The sequence below is a fragment of the Panthera onca genome, chromosome C1, assembly GCF_046562875.1.
Source record: "Panthera onca isolate mPanOnc1 chromosome C1, mPanOnc1 haplotype 2, whole genome shotgun sequence".
NCBI lineage: Eukaryota > Metazoa > Chordata > Mammalia > Carnivora > Felidae > Panthera > Panthera onca.
Window position 1 is genome coordinate 8,232,639 of NC_138346.1, and position 26,048 is coordinate 8,258,686.

The 26,048-nt window shown below is 45.6% G+C and overlaps 1 protein-coding gene across 3 annotated transcripts; it reads right to left on the reverse strand.

Moving 5' to 3' along the window:
* Positions 1-1,876: 1,876 nt before the first annotated feature.
* On the reverse strand, positions 1,877-25,770 carry COPS7B (COP9 signalosome subunit 7B). 3 transcript variants are annotated; one of them, XM_060624136.2, is made up of 7 exons: positions 25,548-25,768; positions 18,911-19,088; positions 15,080-15,155; positions 13,663-13,751; positions 11,797-11,999; positions 9,375-9,480; positions 1,877-3,115 (listed from the first exon to the last, which is right to left on the reverse strand). In XM_060624136.2, the coding sequence occupies exons 2-7, from the start codon at positions 19,070-19,072 to the stop codon at positions 2,957-2,959; spliced, it is 795 nt and encodes a 264-aa protein (XP_060480119.1). In that variant the 5' UTR covers positions 19,073-19,088; positions 25,548-25,768; the 3' UTR covers positions 1,877-2,956. The 3 variants fall into 3 exon arrangements, with proteins under 3 accessions (XP_060480119.1, XP_060480117.1, XP_060480120.1); XM_060624134.2 differs by lacking the exon at positions 25,548-25,768 and adding an exon at positions 20,969-21,081; XM_060624137.2 differs by lacking the exon at positions 18,911-19,088 and having other exon boundaries at positions 25,548-25,770.
* Positions 25,771-26,048: the final 278 nt, after the last annotated feature.

The following is a 26,048-nucleotide window of genomic DNA, read 5'->3' on the forward strand; positions in this document are numbered from 1 at the left end:
TGTTAGAATACGACTCTAATTCTAACAACCAGAAGGTGGTTTGGTTTCCAGCAACCAGCACATCAGACAGAGAAGACAGCAAATACATTGTACATCACAAGCTGTTGATCACCTTAGTTCTTTGGTCATCACCCCATTTTCTAAGGCTGAGAAGCACAGGGTGAAAAAGAAATCTACCATCAGTGGTGGTCATCTCAGACTTACAACATATGAACAGCCTGTACTGGGGGCTTTGACCACCTCCCTACTGCTTCCCAAGTAGGAACCAGAATGTGTCTCGTTTGGACAGTAAAGACCAGAGGACTTCAGGAAGCAAACAGCTGAGGCTTAAAGAAGGTGGTTAGAGGCACTGCTGCCAAGCTGATCCCGCTTAATGCTGCAGCGTCTCCCGCCTAAGATGTTGCCCTGTTGATGACGACACTCCTTCTAACACCATACGTTAAAACCTTCTGGTGATTTCAGTCCGAAGCCCAAGCCATCACAGCATGGCAAGTGGGACACCCAACAGAGCAGTGAACATCCTAGCTCTTCCCACCATGCCTGAAGACCCACCACCATCCTCTCTGCGTCCTTGCAAAGTGACTAAGTGGGTTTGGGAAGCAGAGGCTGTGGTGTGTGGGGTGTCACTTAAAACAAGATGAGCCCTCGGAGGAACAAGGAGGAAAAGGATGCCAAGGGTCTGTCTGGGGAGCGGACAAATTTTAGTACATGTGCTGCTGACACAAGCACTGGGGGGCAGACGCTAAATCAGAATGTACCAGAGAGAAGATGGCGGGATGTACGACTCAGATCTAGGAGTCTGTCTGCCACTTACATCAGGGTACTTCGAGTCTCTGAGTCGCCACTTTCTCATATGGAAAGTGAGGATGACTGTGGTAATACCTACTTACTTACCCTTTACCGGCAGGAGGAGACTGAGTGGAAAGTATTCAATGGCTTATTGTACATGGAGACACTTTGCAGAGCACTTGACAAATGTGTTCTAAGTGCTGCCGTTACCATCTTTAAGGAAGCAAACAGCAGACTTGTAAAGATGAACCTAGAGCTCCTTAGGGCCCTGGGGCAAACATTTCACACAAGTCAAGCCAGCTTCCTGGTCTACTTGCCAGGTGGGAAAGATAAGGATGAAAGACCACCTGCCAAGAGCAACATGCCTGTTTCAGGTATCGAAAGAATATCTGTAAAAACCTAAGAGGCTGGAAGGTGTTTCTGAGAAACAGATACTGTTTCCAAAGATTTCCTCAAAATGTGTTCCACTAGCTATTACCAAGAATTTGGAGAGATCAGTGTGGGAATAGGTTTCCTCACTCAGGCCTCTTCTGAGACCTTAAAAATGAATTTCCAATGTGGATGTGGGATAGAGGATGTGCCGTATTTATTTAATAACGGAACCCCTTTTCCACAGAGCATCTGTCAGGGGTTTCGTGGAACATACTTTGAGAATTAAACTCTCCAGTCGGGCACAAGGTTAGATGGGCACACAGACCAGCTGAAAAGGGAAACGAGAATACTTCGCTGACATTCAATCCAACAGTCGACACCTGCTGGACAGTTTGGAAAAAGGAGAAACCCATTTTTTCACCATGGTACTGAAACAGTGTCACATTTTCCCTGAACCACCCTAACTCCAGACCCTCAAGATCCACCAGCCATGCAACCCCGCACTCCACAGTCACATACGTTAAATCTACACTTTTATTTTTTGTTCTAAAATGTGCTTTTACTCCCAATGAACTTGAATAAGTCGGTCCAGGACCACCACCTCCCCTTTAAAAACAACAACAACTACAACACACGCACACATACACACATGCCACCCTCCAACCAGGTGAAAAATCCCCGGCGATTAGTCTGTAACAAATATTGACACGAAGGGGAAAAAAAGCATGTTGAAATGTATTAGAATCAGAACCTGTACAAAAAAAAAAAAAAATTAAAATATAACCTGAAACAGTCAAGTTCAGAAAGGCCAGTCAAGTCCTTTTCTCTTGCCAGGAGAATGTCGTCATCAGAGGGCCCTGGGTCATCAGCCAAGGAGGGGCAGAAAGAGAGAAACAGAAGCAGCAACAGGTCCTTCACCAGACAGAGGGGCCTGGGCACTGCCATCCCCAGCACAGACACAGCCGGGAGGGATTAAAGATCTTGGGGGGGGGGGGGGGGGCAAGTGTCGGCAGACAGTCCCGGGCGGCAGCTGGGGCCTTCGCACCAAAAACCAGTCTGAGTGGTCAGGGGCAGCAGGAAGCGAGGCCAGCAGAGAACACCAACCCGGAAGAAACTTCTGCCACCCAGCAGACCCACAGCGCCCTCCACTGGTGCTCAGATTCCAGAGGTTAGTGCTCCCAATGGATGAGAGATTGGAGCTGGGCTTAAGAGGCTGAAAACCCGCAGGTTTAGTAAACATAGCCCAGCATCACATCCCTCCGTGGCCTGATCGGAGCTGCCAACAAGGGATAAGGCAGGAGAGGGGAAACAAAGCATTTGATACCTGGCTAGAGATCACCTGCACCAGTGTGGGAACTGTGGTACATGGGCTGGAGAAGGCACACCCCCCTCCTCACGCAGAGAGGGGCCTCCTCCGCAGTCATCCCTGTGGGCCGGCTAAAGCTGCCTCCGGCTTATGACCAGCCTGACAAAATGACATGGAGCAAAAGAAAAACTGGGAGGGAGACAAGCCCTTACACAGAGACGAGAACCTCCTGGAGGAAAGCTGGGCAGTGTCTGACCCTGTTGGGATGGCATCAGTGGAGCCCCTGAGTCTGAAGGAACTGGGGGAGGAGGGAGGGGGTGAGGGAAGGATTAACGGTTCTTCTGGAACAGTACCAACAGGGTGGGAGGCGCTGGTGAGGGGACGGGCAGGTCTGGAACTCACTGAAGGTAGAGAGGGGAGGAAATAGGCCCTTGGTGTCCCCTCCCCACCTGACCCAGGCCTGGTGAGTGCCAGCTGCCCCAGCCGGCCCTAGTGGCGGCTGGAGACCAGACCTTTCACTTTGGACATCTTCTTGGTGGGCTGCCTCTGCTCAGCGTGAGGGGGACACTCCCGTTCAGCCAACTGCTGCTCCATCTCCTGAGCCGAGGAGGAGGCGGTGGCTTTGAGTGTCTTCTTAATGTTGGTAACCTGGAGGGAGACACAGGATTAAGGTGCTCAGCCTCTAAGTGCCAGAAACTCACTGAAACCTGTTCTCATTGTACTGGGGGCCACCCAGGGAAGAAATCAGAATCCTCTGCAAGAAAATCTGAGATTATCTTCAGAAACCCAGATGAGGAGAAACAAGCAGGGGCCACTCATAGAAGATACGTGGAAATGAATCACGCAAAAAAAGGAACTAACACTTTCTTGGTTGAAAAGAGTGAATATGGGGCGCCTGGGCAGCTCAGTCAGTTAAGCATCCGACTCTTGATTTTGGTTCAGGTCATGATCATGCGGACAGAATGGAGCCTGCTTGGGATTCTCTCTCTCCTGTCTTTCTGCCCCTCCCCCTGCTCGCTCGCTCTCTCAAAATAAACTTAGAGAGAGAGAGAGAGGATAAACCAGTGGAAGTGGACCATCTGACAAAGAGGTACAACACACCAGGTTAAAATGGCCTTAGAAACAAAAAGGAGGTCCCAAGAATGCAATAGTCAGCTAACCACTGGCTCATGTATGAAACTAAAAATGCTTTCATAGGAACTTTGGGAATACAGCTCCACGAGCCTTCTGGAATAAACAACTAGTGGATGAAATTTAGCCAACCAAGTGACAAATGATGAAAACACAGCAAAAGGACCAACAGATAAGATTACGCTAGGTTTCAGCATACCTTTCTTCACTTAACAAAGGAGGGCTCAAAAATATTTAAGCAACTTCTGAACATTTTCCACATCGGAATATATGTCCTTGGTAACATCTGCGTATTGTTATTAAGAATGTTCTACAATTTTTAAATTAGTTCCCAGTTTGCTCTGCACTTAGGTATAGCGCTGCTATGAACAGTCTCCTGTGTTTACCTGTTCGTACTTGTGTGACCAGCTCTGGAGGGCACATTCCTAGAAGTGAGCTTTCCAGATCAAAGGGTTGGCACATTTTACATTTTAACAACTATCATTATCTTGTGGAAACTGATTGCACCACCCTGTACTTCTACCAACTGTGTCCTCCTGTGCCTGTTTATATACACATTCCCCAACAGTCGTTCTAAAAGATCCTTTATGGGGCGCCTGGGTGGCTTGGTCGGTTAAGCGTCCGACTTCGGCTCAGGTCATGATCTCATGGTGAGTTCGAGCCCCACGTCGGGCTCTGTGCTGACAGCTCAGAGCCTGGAGCCTGTTTCAGATTCTGTGTCTCCCTCTCTCTCTGCCCCTCCCCTGTTCATGCTCTGTCTCTCTCTGTCTCAAAAATAAATAAACGTTAAAAAAAAATTAAAAAAAAAAAAAAAGATTTTTTGTGCTTTTGCCCTTCAGCCAGATGAGAGGAAGAAAAACAGGAGGAAAAGCATTGGAAGGAAGAAGAGAAAGTAAAGATGTTTCCCCAGTTTGACGGCCCCCATGTTTTCTGGGAAGCAGGCCTGGCTTCCTATAAAGAAGGGAATTGTGGGGGTCAAAAGTTCTCAGCAGTTAGACTACCAGGAGCTGGAATAAGAGGCAGTTCAACCCAGAGACGAAACAATCCTGTGACTGAGGCCAACACCAGGCTCTTGCAGATCTATCATCTGCAGAATGAGCCTTGACTAGATTAAAGCTCATCATTTATTTTGGTTTTTGTTGTTGTTTTGTGATGAAGGAACAGCCACGCCCTAAACTGATGTCACCCTGATCAACATTATAACCTTTCTGAAAGGACGGTGAACAGAGGGCTGTGGGCTGGGACACTGAAGACACAGGGCAGCCTAAGTCAAGTGTGGCTTCGTCCTGTGTCCAGTCAGTCCAAGACATGCCATCTCGAACCCCAGGCGGCACACGTCCCAGGGCGTCACTGCCTGCTTTGGGATCTCTTGTTCAGGAGAGTTACTTGGGGATAGAGTAGAGAAGAATCTGAAGCAAATGGATGGCCTGCCACTTTTATCTTGTAAAAGAGGTATTTAGGTTTTGTTTGTTTTATTTCAAGGCGTATTTTGGCTGCCAAGGTAGGTCCACCAATTAAACCTGTTGTGGCCGCGTGGAACAATCAGGACAAGTCCACTTCCTCTTTCACAGAGCCACCCTTCAAATGATGGCAAACATCCCCAATGACTTGTCTTTTTTGGCCTAAGTGTCCCTGGCCCCTTCCAATTTTCTTTGAGTAGCTAGCTGGCAGGCCATCACATCTCATTTACCAGATGACCTAGAGTTTGTCAAGCCCCACAAACCATGGGCCTCAGGAACTTTCAAATGGGACTGTACCCGCTAACAAGACTGCAGCCTAACTCCATCAGAGACCTTAAAGATTCAAGCCAAAGGAGGGAGAAGAGCCTCCTGGGGGAGGAAAACTTTTGGCTGTGGGGCAAAGGTGGACGAGAGGAAGCAGAGTCACAGCTGGGAAGGTCAAAGATGAGGAGAGCAGCGAGTGGTGAGAATGAGCCTCCAGGAGGAAGCAGGGGCACCCTGTACTCTGGCAGCCGCCAGACTCAATATCCATCACTAACTTAACCCCCTGGGATTCTCTACAGAATGGAAAGCAGCTTACTTTGCCCAGTTACGGTTTTTCACCTACATGCCTGGAACACAGCCTATTTTGTGAATGTAGCAAGAGCTATACGCTGACATTCCGTAGAACATCAGACATAAGCACATTCAAATGTAAAGAAAAATACATTCCAAAATCAAATATAAATGAAAAGGTGTTTCGTATTGTTTCAGCTAATCATTACCTCCCCTCCAGATTGTTGGCTGCGAGATAAGGAAATAGCTCACAATGTTAATGTTCTATCTCCCCCAGGTATGCTGGAATTGTAACTAATATGTATCACTTCTGTGAAAGGCAGAAAGGAGAGAAGACTCCTAAGCAGTTTATGATGGGACTGACTTCACTAATAGGGAAGGCTCTCAAAACTAATATTCACCAGAAAAAAGCTGCTGTTATAAGATTTGGGGGGGAAAAAACATCAAGTTTTTCCCTCTGAGAACAAGCAATCTAATTTAAGGAGAAATAAAAGATCAACTTAGTTGAAAAAAATGCCAAAAAAAAGTTGGGTTGAGGGTAACAGAAGCATAAGTACAAGCAGAATATGACAGAATTACACATTCATTCTTAATAGATTTGTTTTCAAGTCAACAAACTGGGATGCCTGGGTGGCTCAGCGTCCGACTTTTGATTTCGGCTCAGGTCATGATCTCATGGTTCCTGGGATTGAGCCCTATCGGGCTCTGCACTGACAGCATGGAGCCTGCTTGGGATTCTCTCTCTCCCTCTCTCTGTCCCTCCTCTGCTCATTCTTGGATGTGCACGCTCGCCCACTCTCTCTCTCAAAATAAAAACAAACAAACAAACAAACAAAAAACAGCTAGCCTTCCATGTGCCTTAAGCTGGGGAATGGTCAGTAAGTATCCTACACAGAGTATGCGTGTACTGAATGGAAAACTGACAAGGCTCTGGGTTTTGACCATGTTCCTTCTCTCCTCATACTGGTCTGTTCCAGGTTTTCTAAAAGACTGTTAAGTCAGTAGACTGTTTTAATTGGTGGTGGAAGTGGCCTTGGTATTTTTCTCAAATTTCTTTCTCTCAAAATTTAATTAAATTATCACCACCACCTGGTGGCAGCATCAGGCTCTGGCAGCAGGAGTAACCTCAGCTGTGGTTTTCCAACAAATCCATGTGCACAGGTCCTTTTTTTTTTTTAATGTTTATTTATTTTGAGACAAAAACAGAGAACATGAGTGGGAGAGAGCAGGGGGGAGAGGGGGGAGAATCCCAAGCAGGCTCCATGCTGCCAGTGCACATCCTGACGCAGGCTACATCTTTGCAAACCGTGAGATCGTAACCTGAGCCGGAATCAAGAGCCAGACGATTCACCTACCTAGCCACCCAGGCGCCCCTCTCTTTTTTGTTTTAATATCTGTAATTTAAGGAACCCACACTGTTCTCAAGTATTGGTCATGGCTCAACATTAGTCAGTGCCTTCTTTCATCAGATGCCATTTGTCACAGAAATAAACTTGAACCACTCAAAATTCTAAAATTAATATCATTCATTTTTGCTAGTGACCACACTCCAAGCCCACCACCTACCACACTATGAGCAACAGTCTGGGCACAATGGGGCAGCCAGCTACTAACCAGGTTACAATATGGTTTGCTTCACACAGGCCACCCCAAGTCAGGTGGGCATGGTTCACCTCCAAACCTCATGTTTCCACGGTTTGATTTACAGAGAAGTATCAAGGATAGGAGAGAGTGCTCAGCCCCTCCTACTTTGCTGAGACATCAGTCTCAGCTCAGAGAAGAGGTCACCATATTTAAGAGGGGAATTATACAGATTAGAGAAACAGCAGGCTTTCTATCCTAATTGTATATGTTGTTGGCTAGTGCTAAATTAAATGTAGTTCATACTTCTATGGCTAGAAGTAGGGTTAAAAATTAATGCACTGGGGGCGTCTGGGTGGCTCAGTTGGTTAAGCGTCCGACTTCAGCTCAGGTCACGATCTCACGGTCTGTGAGTTTGAGCCCTGCATCGGGCTCTGGGCTGATGGCTCAGAGCCTGGAGCCTGCTTCCGATTCTGTGTCTCCCTCTCTCTCTGCCCCTCCCCCGTTCATGCTCTGTCTCTGTCTCAAAAATAAATAAACATTAAAAAAATATATATTTTAAAAAAGTAATGCACTGAACCAATTCACAGACTTGGTAGGTATGTACCTACAAGCATGTAGGGGGCTGTGTGTATCCAAAATAAATTTGTTCTAGTTCATGAAAAGTCTAGTTCAGCAGTCCACCGACACATAGGGTGTACCAGAAATATTCAGTACAACAAACATTTCAGCACCCACTACGGGTCAGGCATGTGACAAAGAGATGGTCTTACATAGACAAGAGAGGTTTTATTTTCAAGGAACACATATGACAGAGTAAGGGAAATCTTCAAATTCCACGAGTGCCCCTTTGAAACCTGACTGAGACTGGGTGGCTCAGTTGGTTAAGCATTCGACTTCGGCTCAGGTTCATGATCTCACACTTTGTGGGTTCAAGCCCCATGTCAGGCTCTGTGCTGACAGTACACAGCTTGCTTGGGATTCTCTCTCTCTCCTTCTCTCTCTGCCCCTCACCCACTCACACTTTCTCTCTCTCAAAATAAATAAATAAACTTAAATAAAAAAAAAAAAAAAAAGAGGAGCACCTGAGGGGGGCTCAGTCAGTTAAGGGTCCGACTTCTGCTCGGGTCATGATCTCACAGTCTATGAGTTCGAGACCCACATCATGCTATGTGCTAACAGCTCAGAGCCTGGATCCTACTTCGGATCTGTGTCTCCCTCTCTCTCTGCCCCTCCTCCGTCTGTGCTCTCTCTCTCTCTCTCTCTCTCAAAAATAATAAAAAAAGAAAGAAAGAAAGAAAGAAAGAAAGAAAGAAAGAAAAAAAGAAAGAAAGAAAGAAAGAAAAGCACATCTACATCTACATATTTCTTATGTTTCTTAAGTATAACTCTGGGTCCCATTCTGCCATAGTCTTGGCCACCTGATTTATAAAACCCATTAAATAACATTAACACTTCAAGCTCCATCACACTAGAAAAGGACTTTCAATGCTAAAATGTTTATCTTATGGGCTCCAAATTCTGAGGTCTCCCTACAGGTGTCCCGGCCACAGGCACACAAACTCCCATTAATCCAAAGGCTAGAGCCTATGTCTTTCGGACAGGTTAAAAGTGTCAGGAACAACTAGGTGTCACTAAAACCACAATCACACACTTTTAACTTCACCTGCTTTTCACCTGCCAAATGTTTTCCCTTTCTTCCTTTTTTCAATATGAAATCTATCATGCATGTTAAAAGGTTATCACACGTATAGTTTAAAGAATAAAGTGGACACTGTGAGCCTATCACACGGCTTTAAGAAGCAGAACAGAACCAGGGCCTTGAAGCTCCATGCGCCCCTGCCCCCTGCCCCCCTCCTCCATCCCGCCAGCTAACCACCATCCCCTCACCCATCTCGAAGACCTATCCCCAAACTCGTTTCTTTTACTCCACAGCTGCAGAATGCATGTGTACTGCGGAAGGACAGCATTCTCCACTCTCCCAAGCCTGCTCACCCTCTGGTAACCAGGAATCAGAAAGGAGACAGAGAGCATCAAAAGCAGGGACCACGTCATACTCCTCTCTACCCCACTAGCCCAGTGCCTATCTGTTGGTGACTGTTTCACCTGCGCCAAGAATCGCAAGATGAAGGAGCAAACGGGGATACCCTGGAGCAAGTAACGAATGTTCTCTTCCTTACCTCGGCCTCTACCTGCTGCTGAGTTCGGCTGTGGTTCTCCTTGTACTGGTTGGCTCTCAGAACTTGCTGCTCGATGCCCAGCAGAACTGCTTCGCAGCCATCACACCTACAAAGGAGATAATGGGCTCTGAGCCACAGAAAGGTCTGGGAGCTCTCCACCTCTCCCAAATCTCCCTCACTAACCCCTTATGGGGACTTCCTTTAACACCCTGTCTGCCAAGGAGGGCTCTTGGGCTTCACTCCTTCCAAGACCAGTGTTTCTGAATACAAAACACAAGGCACCTGGAGACAAACACGGAGGATGTGGGATGGTTTCCTAGAACACAGCTTGAATTTCAACCTTTGTCTCCAATGGGAAAGGCTTACAGAATGTGCCCTTAAAGAGACTAGGACAGCCCTTACAGGTAGAACAGATTCACCGCTTTTCTCAAAGGAAATAATGATTTTCTAAAAGCCTCCCATTTTAAAGATTGCCCCTTTCCTCAGAAGTTTGTTACTTCCTAATTGCCATCCCCCTTATTTCATTTCCCAACTTTTTATTTTGAAAATGTTAAAACCTAAAAAAAAACTTGAAAGAACAGTACAATACCCATTTACCCTCTACCTAAAAGTCAACAGGTGCAAACATTCCGCCATATTTGGGGTACTGTTCTACCTAACAATTTTGTTTTAAATCTAACTCAGTGCTTTAACATAAGCTTTAAGAACCTGGACTGGCAGGGGCGCCTGGGTGGCTCAGTCGGTTAAGCGTCCGACTTCGGCTCAGGTCATGATCTCGCGGTCTGTGGGTTCAAGCCCCGCGTCGGGCTCTGTGCTGACAGCTCAGAGCCTGGAGCCTGTTTCAGATTCTATGTCTCCCTCTTCCTCTGACCCTCCCCTGTTCATGCTCGCTCTCTGTCTCAAAAATAAATAAATGTTAAAAAAAAAAAAATTTAAAAAAAAAAGAACCTGGACTGGCAAACATCTTGGGATGGGGTTAGGATGGCACCTCTAGGTGGAAACACAGTGAAGCCAGACTATGGATGGGAGAACAGTGTCAGCCATCTCAAAGATGGAGTAAGAGCCAACACCGGTAGGGCTAGAGGCCTGGATTGTACTCCAGCTAGAGCACTTCCACACAAGGGGCATTTTCTAAGTTTTTCCCCCCATTTACTCTGATTGAAGACTTTTACAGTATTTTGAAAGTTCCTGCCTGTGTCAGAAAGGTGTTTGAGGTCATACCTGGGACAGAACCTGGGGTAAAGGGTAGACAACACATACCCTGGGGTCCAATAGCAGCTGAAGGAGGGAAACTTGGGGGGCTCTGAATGTGGGGTGGGGGTGGGAAGTCAAAGCTGAGCCATTCATGCCTGGAAAGTTTCAGTCTGTTTTAAAGAAGACAATTTCAGGGGTGCCTGGGTGGCTCAGTCGGTTAAGCATCCAACTTCAGCTCAGGTCACGATCTCACAGTTCATGAGTTCGAGCCCCGTGTTAGGCTCTGTGCTGACAGTGTGGAGCCTGGAGCCTGCTTCGGATTCTGTGTCTTCCTCTCTCTCTGACCCTCTCTGGCTCGTGCTCTGTCTCTGTGTCTCTCTCTCTCATAAATAAATAAACATTAAAAAAAAATTTTTTTTAAATGAACAAAAAAATAAAAAATAAAGAGGACAATTTCCCTATCCCTTGCACAAAGCTTGAGTGCTCTGCTTCGTGATCTCCAACAACACCACGTGCCTGCTTGGGGACATGCTCTCCTGACCTCCAACTACGCCCTAACCCTGCCCTCCTTCAAAACTCAGCTAGAACCTCTTCTCCAACTAGTCCCACGTAGCTTTGTAAGCTCCAAATCATTTCAATAACTCCATAACAAATCCTTCTAGAACATGCAAAGCTATTGCAAACATCAAATCCTATTAACATAGAGAACATGCAAAAACAAAATAAAATACAGAACATGCAAATGCCCCCCTTCTTTTTACATACCAGAAGTTATCAAACAGTCTATGTGTACATCTTGTGTTCCAACTTAGAATAACCCATTCCTTGTCTTCATGATCCCTCACAATGTTTTGCCAACACTAGCCCAAGGTTACTGATGCTGAACATGGGTTCTCTTATCCAAGGAATCTGATCAACACTAACTTCCTGAGCTTCATCAAGCTCAGAGGCTGAGTTTGCAAAGCACTGGATCCACGTCAGAAGCCAGGTCTCAGAGGCTCCAGCTGCCAAGACTACCATTCAATAGTCCCCCCACTGCAACAGGACAACCAAGGCCCTGGGAGGCCTGCAGTGACTCCTGCTGCCACACAGCTTTAGTCACAAATGCAGCCCAACCCCCTGGCTTACTGTCCCAAGGCTCCAGCTCCCAGGCAGCCCCAGCTGACACTGGAAGACATTTCCCCAAGCGGAGGCACGAATGGCACACCCCTCCTTCTTTCAGCCTCACCATTCATGCAAGGTCTTGACAATATTATTGATATCCTTCTTTCGGATGTCACGGCCAATGCAAAAATCCACTTCCAGCAGCTGGTTTCTCTGGTCCAGCTTGCCCTGGATGATGTCAGTATAGACAGCCTCAATGATGAGGTCTTCCAGTTCCCGGAGATTCCGCATCTCCAGGTCCTTCAGCAGCACGGAGTAGGGGATACACTGTAGATAAAGCCATGTGATATTTACAAAAACTGCTGACAAGCACTAAAGAAAATGCAGGTGTACACCTGCCTCGGGGCTTTGGGAAATGCAGTCTGGTTGTAGTTATTAACATCTATGGCAATAAGACATGGATAAATGAGCTGTGAGACCTATAGGATCCAAACAAGACCCAGAGCCTCTAGGAATGCATTCTCCTAGATTCTCTACCCCTGGACTTCACCCAGACTTTAGCTTTCGTGTTGTGAAGCACTCTTAGAAAGTGTCCGAAACAAGAAAGGGAAATACTCAGTGTGTGCCACTCTGCCACCTTCTGGAAGCTTGCAGACTTGACATAAAATGCCAGATCATCAAAAAACTCCAAACAATTTCAGACACTGGAGAGAACTGGCTGCCTGCCCAGGAAAGCACAAGCAAAAAACATTTGCAAGCTAACATATCCACCTACAGGTAGCCAGTGGGTACTGCATCTGTTTTCTCAGGCTTGCAACCAATGTCAGTGCCCCAACAACAGTCCCTTACTGGGGTACACCAACATTTTGCATTTCTCCAAGACAACTGTATATCTAAATATCCACTTTTGTGGACACATCACTACTAGTGTGGAAATTAACACAACAATCAAATCTGCAAAATCAGACAGGAGGAAGAGGTATACAAAAAAGAGAGTAACAGCAAACACTGCTAGGGAGATTTTTAATAACTAAAGGTATAGATGGGTTTATAATGACAGGTTGCAGAAAGAGGAAAAAAAAGTTACCCCTAAAATTTGCTACACTTGGGAAGTCCATGATCAGGACAAAAAGAAAGATCAGGTCCTCATTTCCTAACAAAACAGCCATCCCACCTGAAATGCCAGGCTGAGAATCAGAAATTTGTGACTAGACCAGGGAAAATGATCTCAGCAACTGAAATGGCAATGCAAGAACAAATCTACATCTCTCAAGCTCAATCACAAAGGGGAAATGTAAAGGGCAAACCTCTTCCGATGGCAAAGCACTACAAAAACTTTGACAGTTATGCCAAGGTTGGGCAGAGAGCCAAAATCAACTATAAATTAATGGAATCTGGATCTTCTTTGTTAACGGCTATGAGAAGCTGGCTGCAAGGCCTTTTCTAAATTGAGTGGGGCAGAGACCTCAGAGAGATGATGAAGCAGTTTTCTTATAGAAAGTTAGGGTCTAAAGATAGCATATAACGCAAAAATCCAGCTTAGTATAATTAACCTTGACAATCCCCAGAAGAAGGCCACATATTAAAAACCTAGTCTCGGTAAGTCCAACAAAGCCAGTTTTTCCTCCAGCACTGGCACAATTCACTGTGCACTGAGCAACAGATGGAAGTGGTTAACCTGCCTTGAGATGTCCTGCTGTTTGAAAAACTACGTCTCCCTTTAGTACAGCAAAATGCTCACACAGAGTGAGTCACCACAGCATGCCAGAACTGAGACCTGCTGATTCACAATGTCTCCTGGGCATACTTTTCCTGAATGAAACGGTGAGTAGTTGTCTAATTGTTATCTTTTCTTCTTTTGTCCTTTGCCAAGCAAATTTTATGCATTTATGACATGACTACCGTGCACAGCTAGCAGCTCGCACACTGATGCCAGTGCGACACCCGCCTGAGGGTGAGGAGCAAGACGGGAAAGAGTTCAGGACTGTACCTTCATTCTCGACGCCAAGCTCACGATGGTTAGGTGCTTCAGCTTGTTCTGCTGAGCTGTGCTCAATTCTGGCAGGCTCTCCTTGTTGGCTGCTCAGTCCCACCCACCACAAAAATCAAGACACAAAATAAAATTAGAATTTCTTTACCGAACAAGCTTACCAACTCCCCACATGAAATCTACTATTGATTCACTGTCATGACTCTGCACTTATTCATGAGACAAATGTTCCACGAGCACCTCCTGTCTTCTTTGAAGGACTATGTGCTCCTGAAAAGCCAGGCATGAATGCACAAAATGACAGGACAATCATCTTAATCTATCTGTGCCCTTTGTGACATTCAACCAAGCTCAACATGTCTTCACTGGGAATCTGTTACGTGCAATGCACTGTCCTAAGTGATTCAGAGACGTCAAGGATAAATTAGATGGGCTTTGTCAGGGCTGCTGCGCTATACAACCCCAGGGATAATAACCACCAGACTCGTGCAACTCAATGGCCTTGGACTTGTCCTCGGTCTTACAATCAGGTATTTCAACAGCTACAAGTCCAAGACAGAAATACTAGAAGAAAGGTACAAACCACCAGAAGAGAGCCAGAGAGTGAGGAAGAGGAGGAGAGGCAGAAAGGGAGAGAGAGGCAGGCAGGGGAGAAAAGGAAAGAAACAGAAAGGGAGAGAACAAGTGAGTGCAATCACATTGAGGAGGTACAGGAAAGGAAAACAAAGATGGAGTTTGAGATGAGCTTTGAAGACTGGGCAAAATTTTAGTAATAATAATAACAGCAGCAAAGGCAGCAGCAAAGACCATGTGTACACACACACATGCAGTTAATCCTTCACAACGACCTCACAAGATAGTTCCCAAATGCCTTCAATTCCTTATCTGTAATCCTGGATTCCAAAAAGGTGAATCCAAACTAATTTTTTTTCTTGAGCATGGTGCTGAAATCCATCTGGTGGCAATTCCTGACCTGAATTGATGCAGGCTTTTAACCCTACTTGTTGTAAGTATCCATTTGTTTAGCTGAAAAACTGAATGTGTTTTGACTACAGGTGCTGTCCACGTCTTGAAGCGTGTTACATAAAAAGGTATATATGTATCATATTACCTCTTTAGAGTCCCCAAAATTCTAAATTCTGAAACATCCAGCCCAAGGAGTGCATGTTCAATTGGATTTTCCCCGATCTTTCAAATTATTAGTAACCCAATCTAATTTTACCCCAAGTTGAGATAAAAATATTGACTAGAAGGCGCCCAAGACATCATCCTTGCTCTCTTTCCCTCTCCCTCCCCCAACTTCCCATTCCTGCTCACCAGTGCACCTCACAAGTCCACAAAGCTTCAGCCCTGAAATTCTTTGGAAACCAAATAGAGTGACATAAGAAAAGTCTTTGGAAGATCTTAACCAACTCACCTATGTAATCTGGGTATGTTCCATAGGCAAACAGGTTCAGCAACTGCAAATATGCAGCATTAGCTCCTTCTGCAAGCTGAGGAAGAAAAAATAAAAGAGTTCACAGACGTCTACCAGTCACTGCAGGGTTCAAGCAAAGGATGATGATCGTGTGCCTCAGTTGACTGTTTCACTAGATGGTCCCTGAGGTTCCTTCCAACTCTGATTCTTTGGAAAAAAATAAAATTTAATTTTAAATTTAATTCTTCTCTCTTAGCAATACGTGTTTTACGCACTGCACAGCATACCCAAGTAACTACTTCTGTCTGTCCATCTCTCTCTCTTTCTCTCTCTCTCTCTCTCTCACACACACACACACACACACACACACACACACACACACAGGAGTTAGTACTGGAAGCAGTGCAGGTTTTCTCAGGATTTCCTTGCCATTAAAACAAAGAGTGGAGCAGCCTTGTCTACATACCACATTGGTGGGTACAACACTAGCCACTATCAGTCCAACCTGAACAAGGTGTAAGGCAGGTTCCGAGGTTCGGGACCACGCAAGTAGAAGGAGCGCTAGGAAAGATTAGCACAGCATAAAATGTAACACAAGAGCCCAGGTGGGACAGGAAACCACAATATCAGGCAGCTTCAAATAAAAACATTCACTAAAATTACTTATTCCTCACTAAAATGGCAAAGAGTCATCTGTGGAAGTAAAACAGAGATACTAATCTGTCTGGAACTGCTCTGCTCTGTTGTTGGTTAACTGGGTGTTTCTTTTACTTACAAATGTGTACCTGTTACTCCATAAACTCCATATACCAAACTCCATAAAGTAGTACCCAAGGAGTATTCTGTGGATACTGACAGTAATACTACTTAATTTGACCTATCTTTTTATTGGGACGCCTGGGTGGCTCAGTCAGTTAAGTGTCCGACTTTGGCTCAGGCCATGATCTCTCAGTTCTTGAGTTCAAGCCCCGCGTCGGGCTCTGTACTGATGACAGCTCAGAACCTGGAGCCTGCTTCAGATTCTATGTCTCCATTCTCTCTGTTCCTCCCCAACTTGCTCTCTCTCTCAAAAATAAACATTAAAAAAAATTTAAAAGAAAATAAACTATCATTTTATTTTATTTTATTTTATTTTATTTTGTAAGTTTATTTTGAGAGAGAAAGTGCGAGCAGGGGAGGAAGAGAGACAGGGAGAGAAAGAATTCCAAGCAGGCTCCACACTGTCAGCACAGAGCCTGATGTGGGGCTCAAACTCACAAAACCATGAGATCATGACCTGAGCTGAAATCAAGAGTCGGTTGCCTAACCAACTGAGCCACTAAGGCGCCCCTAACCATCTTTAAAAAAAAAAAAAAAAAGGTTCCAAGAACTACATCCATAATTTCAGATCACTGAAAAACTACTAGTGTTCCCAACTCACATACAGAAAAACAAACAAACAAAAAAAACAAACTGTGGGGAGATAGAGGTGATTTGCTCAGCACCCGCATGAGAACTCTCACATCCTAATAACCTAGTCTACCCTATCAGGGTTATCAAGAACTTCTTGAGGTCCTGAATCAGAGGAGGAAGAGATCATCAAACGTAGCCCCTACTTTTCAGACAGATGATTACAAAACTAACCCTAAAAGACTATTTTCTCTAGAGTAGATACTCCAAAACTGCTCCCACTGGCCTAAATCAATGTCTTTCTCACTTTAATTTCCATCCATCTCCTCTTAGCCAATCTTCCTTAGTTACGAAACCACCACTTGACATATTCATTTAGGCTTTTCATGAACCTGAAGGAACATATTACCCCTTTGTCATCTCTTCTGTTGATAAAATGATGAACTATCAAACCATAAAAAGACACGGAAATTTAAGTGCATATCACTAAGTAAAAGAAGCCAATCTGAAACAGCTACATACTGTATGATTTCAACTCTACGACATTCTGGAAAAGTCAAAACTAGGAAGCCAGTAGAAAGATCAATGGTTGCCAGGGATTAAGAGGGGAGGGAGGGATGAAGAGGCGGAAAAAGAGGATTTTTAGGGCAGAGAAATTATGCTGCATGACACTGTAACGGTGGACACATGTCATTACACATTTCTCCAAATCCACAGAATGTACAACATCAAAAGTGAACCCTAATGTAAACTACGGTGTTTGGGTGATAATGTGTCACTATAGGTTCCACACTGGCTGGGGATATTGGTAATGGAGGAGGCTATGCATGTATGAGGGCAGGGATATATTGAAAATCTCTATACTTTCCTCTCAATTTTGTTGTGAATCTAAAACTGCTCTAAAAAATAAAATCTATTAAAAAAAAAAAACAATAACAACCTAGCTTTAAAAATTTTTCTTCACAGGATTCCTTTTACATCACTGGTAAATTAAAATTTGACTATAAGCCAACTGTGTGTCAAGCTATATATTAAGTGCTAAGGAAACAATGAGGAGCACAAGAGACCTTACCCTTACTGAGCTCACAGTCCAGCAAGCAAGGCTGACACTAAATAAAAATTCACAATTAAAAAATAAAAGCGGCTCTTTCGGTCTCCGGCTGCCATAGGGAGACAAGATGATGCAGGTCCTACATCAGCAATGGACAGCCACGGGGAACCGCTCCAGTTTCCTAATCAAGAGGAACAGCAGACGTGCAGCAGTGAGTCCCACAGCCTGACGGCCCACACCTCTCCTACGAGGGGCTGATTCACCACAAGGCTGCGGACACGGAGCCAGCAACTGCCAGCCAAGGTGTCCTAGTGGTCATGAAGTGAAGAACCAGTCGGCAAGAACCCACTACCTCCTATATGTGGACCACCATCGACAAGAATGCCGCCCTCAGCAGCATGGTGCACACAGCGAGGCGCACGCAATCCACAAGAACGAGCACCACACAGATCTGTGCACGGCGGCCATCCGTAGAGCCAGTGGCCGTCCACAGAGCCAGTGGCCACTGGCAGCGCCAACACCATCCTAGGCAGCCAGAGGGAAGTTGTGATGGGGAAGAGCAAGCTCACCCACCCTCCAAGAGCTTCTGAGCACAACCCCCAAAGTAATAAAGATGTCACCAGACTTTTCAATCAATTAGTCAACACAAAATTATCAATCAATAAATGTAAAAGTATCCAAAGTGAGAAGCAGAGATTGAAAAGTATAGGTTGCTTCACAACTCTTTGTTCTACCTGGTCATTCTTCACCAGTCTTCTCATTTTTAAGGCACAATAACCAAAATTAGATACCCAAAGTTTTAAGGACAACAATCAATAAAAAAAAATAAAAAAAAAAAAAGTAAACAAAGCAAAAAGGACTACTTCCCAGCTTTTCATGTCATATTTTTTTTACATACCAACTTAGCATAACATTGTCCTTTTCATCAGGACAATATATTCCTTCTACAATATATTCCTTCTTCATGCCCAGCTCATTCAACAGCAACCATCTTCTGCTACGTATGTACCTAACCAATCTTTGTCTATATTTGCCCTAGAGGTTTTTGATCCCTGCAAATGCCTGAAACAACCTCTGTTAAATATCAGCCGGTGCTTATACTCTACTTTTCTTATTTATCAGGTTCAATTGGATTTTTCCCCCTACCTTTCAAATTATTAGTAACCCAATCTAATTTTACCCCAAGTTGAGATGAAAATATTGACCAGAAGGAGCTCAAGACATCATCCTTGCTCTCCTTTCCTCCCCATCCCCCAAATTCCCATCTCTCCCTCAACAGTGCACTTCACAGGTCCACAGAGCTTCAGCCCCGAAATTCCTTGGAAACCTGGAGAATCACAGGAAGGTTTAGATCAAAGAAGACAGAGAAATTGTTTGGAAACTGCTCTTACCTCCTGCACATTGGCCAGCTCCAGCAGTTCTCCAAAGACATACACTCCAGGAGCCTCCAAGACTTGGCTTATGAGAGCAGTGAGGGCTGAGCCACTGGTACCTTTGGCTAGTAAAATAAACTGTTCTAGGAGGTTACTTGATGGTTTCTGTTCACCTGCCATTCTCTGGCCTTGAGATCTGTCCAAAAGAAAAGTGTTTCAGTCATTCTTCCTTCTCCTTTGCAAAGTCTATGCTTATTTAATGCCAGATCAGACATCAGTAATACTTTAATTTTATAGTATTCAAAAAGAGGGGCGCCTGGGTGGCTCAGTCGGTTGAGTGTCCAACTGCGGCTCAGGTCATGATCTCATGATTTGTACGTTCGAGCCCCGCATTGGGCTCTGTGCTGACAGCTAGGAGCCTAGAGCCTGCTTCAGATTCTGTGTCTCCCTCTCTCTCTGCCCCTCCCCCACTTGCACTCTGTGTGTGTGTGTGTGTGTGTGTGTGTGTGTGTCAAAAATAAACAACTAAAAATTCAAAAAGAAAAACAGCTCCTGAGTCCGTATGCTACAGCCACTTTGTGAGACGGACAGGGTTCCACCTAGAGTTAATGGGATTTTGTCCTTGCTCAAAGGTTTGAAACACATTTAGGAAAAACCACTTCATCCCCATCTGGCCCTCTCCCAACAGCAAGCAGCACCTTCTAAGCCCTTAAACCTGACCAGACCCAAAGAAACACACAGGAGTTTCTCAGGAGCGGTTTTATCTACCTCACTTACAGACTCTAGTTAAGAGAGAATCTGGCCCGTACACAGAGGCAGCAGATGTAAGCAAAAGCAATCAGTTACAGCTTTCAGTGTATCAATGGAATCCCACCTACAGCCAGATACAAATGAGGAAAGCCACAAAAAGTAGACAAGACCTCTCATTAAGTCAAAGAAGTCATTTAAGCATAGAAAAAGGGGGGAAATCATATTGAAAGATAAGCAACGTATTCAAACTCAGAAAATACATGCTGTGTAAGTCCATAAGGAAAATCCCTCTATTTGACTTCCCACTGCCATATGATTTTACCAACTATGACTTCAGAATTTGTACAAAATCCTAAGAAAATAAAAAGGTTTGAGAAAACAATGAAGATACTGTACTGCAATCCTGAAGATATCCGGGAGGACGGCCCCTCAATTGTACAATCCAATTACATGCTGGGTGTATGTGAACACACACTGCATACCTACACTGCAGGAGTCCTGCATAAGAAAAGACTACCCCTCCAAGAATGACACATTTTGGGGGTACTAAGACAAAAAGAAGAGAACAATTCCAAGAACTGTTTGGTGCAAGAGAAACTAAGTTTTCCTGTGGAGGCAGGCATAGAGAGCAGCAGCCTTTTCAGAGTATGACAGAAACAATGATGTCGCCTCACTTAGGGTTACGTAAGAACGTCTCGTCGGAAACAGAAACAGTGAAGTGCTAAGGGAATAAAAGTTGCTGAGGAGAAAAGAGGAAAGAGGAGAGGGATGGGGTAGGGTGGGAGAAGGCGGGAGAGAGGTGATGGTTAGGAGAGTAAAGAAAGAAAACCTCCCTTCCAAGCGGACACGTGTGGAGGCTGAATGGAAAGGCCTGGGGTGGAGAGGGAGTGGAGAAAAGACAGAAACTTCAGTCCCTCAAAAAAATTCCGGCCTAAGGCGCAAAGCCCTTAGGGGCAAAGAGGTAAGAAGACGCAGAGTCGCTTTTTTGTGAAGTGGGAGGGGCGGAGGAGGAGGGGAGATGAGTTCGCGTCGTGGGGGGGGCGCTATTTTGATGGACAGCAGAGGGGCAAAGAGGCAGCCTGTGGGGGTGGGGAAGCGAGAGCAGCCGCGGGTTAGGAACTGAGGGTCGCAGGCTGGGGTGGACTTCAAGGCGGACGGCGTGCTCCAGGCAGGGCCGCGGGTGCGGAGTGAGGGGCCGAGGGGCGCGCTCCCCGGGGCGGGGCCGGAGCGGTGTGGCCGCGGGCTTTCCTGAGGGCTGGCGCTAAGCCAGACGGCTGGGACAAGGCTGGCGCGCCGGGCTCCGCCCTCTCGCCAGCCCCTACCTACCCTCGCCACCTCTCCGTCCTCTCGGTCGCTGGCTCGGCCTCCCGGCGCCTGTCCGCAGGTTGTCAAGCGTCCATGATCGGCCCGGCGTCCGACGCTTTTCTGCCTCCGCCGACCCGTTGCCCTTGCGGCTCCCCCGGAAGCCTCCTGCCGCTGCACTCGAGTTCCGCCCACACTACGTTCCCCCCGCGGCGTAGGCGGCCTCGGATCTCCCGTGCGGCCTGGGCCTGGGCGAGACCGTCAGAGGCGGGTCGTAGCCCAGGAGCCGGGTGGAGAGGAGTCCGAGGAGCGCAGCCTAGGGCAGTACTGGGGCCCAAACCGTCGCCATCACCATCCTGGGCCCGAAATTCACCTCTTTGGCCGAGCTACCCCTCAGGAGCTCCCTATGGGGACTGCGGCTACCCAGGGGTACAAAGACCTATTAAGTCTAACAACAGCTACGGCTTATTGTGCCAGGCGCGTACATTGTCTTGTTGAATTATCAAAACTCTATGGCCTGTAGCAGTAATCCGATTTTTCAGATGAGTTAACAAAGCTTAAAAAGCCAAAAGCCAGTAAGTAGCAAAGGTTGCTTTGGAACCCAGGCTTCGGAAGCCAATGACCATATTCGTGACCTCTTCAGAATACGTTTTAAAATAAGCAAGAGACGGGTTGAGCCAACAATGGTTCTGTGAGCAAAATGACAGAGGTTGCGTTGCATTTGGTACTCAGCAACTCTCCCGGAAGATGGCTAAGGGATGCGAGGCAGCTGAACACTTAAGCTGGTTCCTTTAAAGCGTATACCACAGACTTTTGAGACTTGAAGAGAGCCCTGTTTGCCTTTGGTGAAATAGAGTGCAGAAATCAGACAGATGCAAAGGAACCTAGCACCAACTCACTGATCTATTCAAAAGATGTCTTGTTCTAATTTCTATGTTCTGGAAGATTTATATAAAGAGAAGACAAGGTCCTTGCCCTCAAATGGCTTCAATGTGGGAGCGCCTGGCTGGCTCAGTAGGTACAGCATGTGACACTCAATGTGTGGTGGTGAGTTCAAGTCCCACGTTGGGCATGAAGCCTACTTATAAAAAAAAAAAAAATTCAATGTGTTATGAGTATGCTAGGGAAGAGAAAGGCATCTTCCAGGCAAAAAGGCAAAAAAAAATTTATTTTAAGGCAAAAAGTTGGCAGACCATAGTCACAGAGGTTTGCTCTGTGTAGCATACACTAATGCAGAAAAGAAACACGGAGTGTCTGGAACCCAAGGTTCAGGGGTGAGAAATGAGGGCTACAGACCCGGAGTCAGGTCATCAAGGGTCTTCTAAACCATATGCAAGGCACTATACCCAGCAAAAACCTTAATACAGCAAAGTTCCTACCTGGGGGAGCCCACAGCCCCTGAGACAGACAGACCTGTCTGGCTATGACAAACAGTTGCCATAGGCACCCTAGTGATACAGATAAGGCTCTCCTGCCTCTGCTCTGGGAAGAGGTGATTTGAGGCAGGGTTCTAGAGGAGATGAGGCTTGAGTTGAGCATGGAAAAATAAGCAAGAAAATCACAAAAAGGGTAAGCCATGGAAAGGAGTTTTTATTTTATCTTAAGGGCACCGGGGAACTATTTAGGAGTTTTAACCTGTGAAGTGTGAATGATTGCCACTTTAGAATGATCACACTAGCTGCTATAGGAATGGATTGGCTATGCAAAGAGCTGGAGGCCAGGAAACTCTTGAGGGGACACAGTCTAGATAAAATATTGTGAGGTCTTGAACAAAGGCAGTGGCAGTTGGGCATGAAAAAGTAGGGATGTTGTTGGAGACATTTAGACCATAGAATCTATTGGACTGGGTGACCAGCTGAATGCAGGTATAGGGGAGGAGGATATTACCCAGGATTCTGGCTGAGTAGGCCAGACAGAGCTGTCTTGGAGGTGGTGTTAAGTGAATAGGGCTGCAGAAAAGAAGAGGCAAATTTGGCGGTGGAAGGAAAACAACTAAGTTCTGTTTGAGTTCATAAATATTCTGGCAGTGCCTCCACTTCCTCCAGAATAATGTCCAGACTGCAAGGCTGCAGTGAAAGCCCTTCTCAGTATGCTTCCCTCAACATTTCCAGCTTTGTCTCACCCCACCTTCTTACAGTCCAAACTCCAGGCCTTCCCATACCCATCACAAGAGGTGTACCTTACCTCTGACACCAGGGTCTATGCTGAAACTTGCTCTCTCTCTTTTTTTAAAAAAGTTTTATTTATCTATTTTGAAAGAGAGAGAGAGAGAGAGCGAGAGCGAGCAGGGGCAGAGAGAGAGGGAGGGAGAGAATCCCAAGCAGGCTCTGCCCTGCCAGCGTGCCCAGATGCCCCAGCTCTCTCTTCTTTTTTGCGATGCTCTTCCTTCGTATTTGCCTGTTAAAATCCTACCAACCCTGGCGTGCCTCGGTGGCTCAATCAGTTAGGCGTCTGACTCTTGATTTTAGTTAGGGTCATGATGTCACCACTGTGGGATCGAGCCCAGCATCGGGCTCTGTGCTGACAGCGTGGAGCCTGCCTGGGATTCTCTCTCTTTCCCTCCTTCCCTGTCCCTCTCCAGCTCACACGCATGCTCTGTCACTCGCTCGCGTTCTCTCTCAAAATAAGTAAATAAACATTAAAAAAAAATCCTACCAACCCTGTAGGCAAAGATTTCTTAAACTCAATGCAAAAAGGCACTAGTCATAAAACACTGAACTATTGGACTCCATTAAGAATCGCTGTTTACCAAAGACACCAGTGTGAAACTGAAAAGGCAAGCCACAGACTTGGAAAAGATATTTGCAAAGCCTGTATCAGACCAAGAACTCCATACCCAAACTTTATAAAGAACTACAAATAAATAAGAAGACAAAAAGCCCAAGCTAAAGAGTGGGCAAAAGACTTGAACAAGCACTTCACAAAAGAGGACATTCAAATGGTCGAAAAACAAATTAAAAGGTGTTCAACACCAGAGACCATGTAAGAAAAAACTATAAGAGACCACATTTAGCCAAAATAGCTAAAATTAGAAAGACTGACAAGACCCTGTTTTGACAAGGATAAAAGACAACTAGGTTTTTTTTTACATTGCCGGTGAAGGCAAAATGATACAAACCCTTAGGAAAACTGGCAATATCTAATGTTGCTGATCATATGCATACTGTACAAGCCAGCTACTCCTCTCCTAGAAATGAGTGCAGTCTACAAAAAGGAAACCTATAAGAATGAGCATTGCAGCTTTGTTAATAAAAGCCAAAAACTGATAGCTGACAACCTAAATACCCATCAACAGAATAGATAAATATTGCTACATACATACAATGGAATACTAGTAAGCAATTTTTAAAAAAAGGCTACTGTTACATATAACATGGATGAATCTCACAAAAATAACTGCTGAACAAAAAATGCCACTTACTCTACATACTAAATGATTACATTTAAATGAAATTCAAGACAAAACTAATTTGTGGTAATACAAGTCAGAAGAGTGGTTTTGGGGGTGGGAGGATGCAGTGCCGATTGCGGAGGGGCACAGGGTGTTAGAAATCTTGATTTGGGGGATGGTGACACAGGTGTATACATATGCAAAACCTGTGCCCTTCCTGCATATGCCATACCTCATTAACAACAACAAAAAAATTTAAGAGTAAGTTTTTCAGCAGAAAAAAAATCCACCCGTCCTTCAAATTCAAATGCCACCTCCTCCATCAAGTCTTGTCAGCTAGAATTAATCTTTCCACAGAACCCCTGTGGCATTCCGATGACCTTTCCCTTATGACATTTATTGAAGCCCATCTTAAATCTCAGCAGAGTCTCCTTTTTTTCCTAACTAGATGGTTATCTTCCTTGTGGCAGTGACAATGCCTTTCACCCTTTACCGGAAACCTGAAAAGGCTTTTTGTTGAATTACATGGAAGGAAAAATTGGGTGGGTGAAAAGGGGACAGGAAGAGGAAGGAAGGCCTAGGAAAAGAGATAGGAGATCTCTAAGGAAACCTTAGCTTACAGTACAATTTTACCTAGTTCCTGAACTGAAATCACATTAAATGTCACCTTGAGCAACAAAGAACAAATCAAAACACCAAGTCCTTCCTAGACTGAAGATAAACATCACACTCCTTCACTTGCAGGAAATTCACCAAATAAATGCTTACTTAACCTCTGGGTATTTCAACCTGGATGGGGAAACTTCACCAAGCAGAATAATAATCACATAGCCATGCTGCTAAAAATATCGCCACCTTAGTGTGGTGTAAACAGCCCAGACTGCGGATCAGGAGACTTAGGGCCGAATTCTAACTCTATCCCAACTTGCTGTAGCCGGTGGACAATCTCTGAGCCTCTCTGGGCCTCAGTTTCCTCATATGTAAAACGACAGGGGTTGGATTGGCAAATTCTCTTAATATCCCTTCCGGTATGGATATTCTGAGTATACAATCGATATCTCTCCCAGTCCAACGCAGTAGCACACCAGAAACCCCTGCAAAACAAGTAAAAAGCGCCCCAGACCAGCAAACAAGCACAATTTGAAGGAGTCATTTTGTTACATTATCTTCCATGGTTTAATCAGTGTTTTTGTTTGTTGTTTGCAGTCTTACCATGATTTGCAGGAGATTTCTGAGTTCCATGTAAACAGATGTTACCTCTCTGTGGGCTGTCATCTTCTTCTGAGAGTTAACGGGGTCTTCCCGCCTAGTTTCAAGTCTCCGAATTCAGAAACCCCCAAGGCGGAGGACGGTTTATGAATTTGCGCACACTGCGCGGCACACTGGAGTCTAAGTTACAGAGGAACGGGGTGCAGGGAATGCTGGGATTTGTAGTCCCTGGGCCTCTTTGTTGCGTGATGGGATCTGTGGTCCCCCGAGCACTCTCCTGGAATGCTGGGAAATGTAGTCTCTTTCGCATCGCCCAGTGCAACCTGCTGTCATCCCAGAACCTTAGTGTGCCCAGCGGCGGGAGCGGGCCCCTCGAGCCTCTGCAGATTTGAAGCCAACCCTCCGCTGGGGCAAACTCTAGGCAACAAGACCTAAGAAACGATTTGTCCTACGGGACTTCCCGGGGAGGGCCCTTCCCACTGACGCTCGTCGTCCCCCCCACCC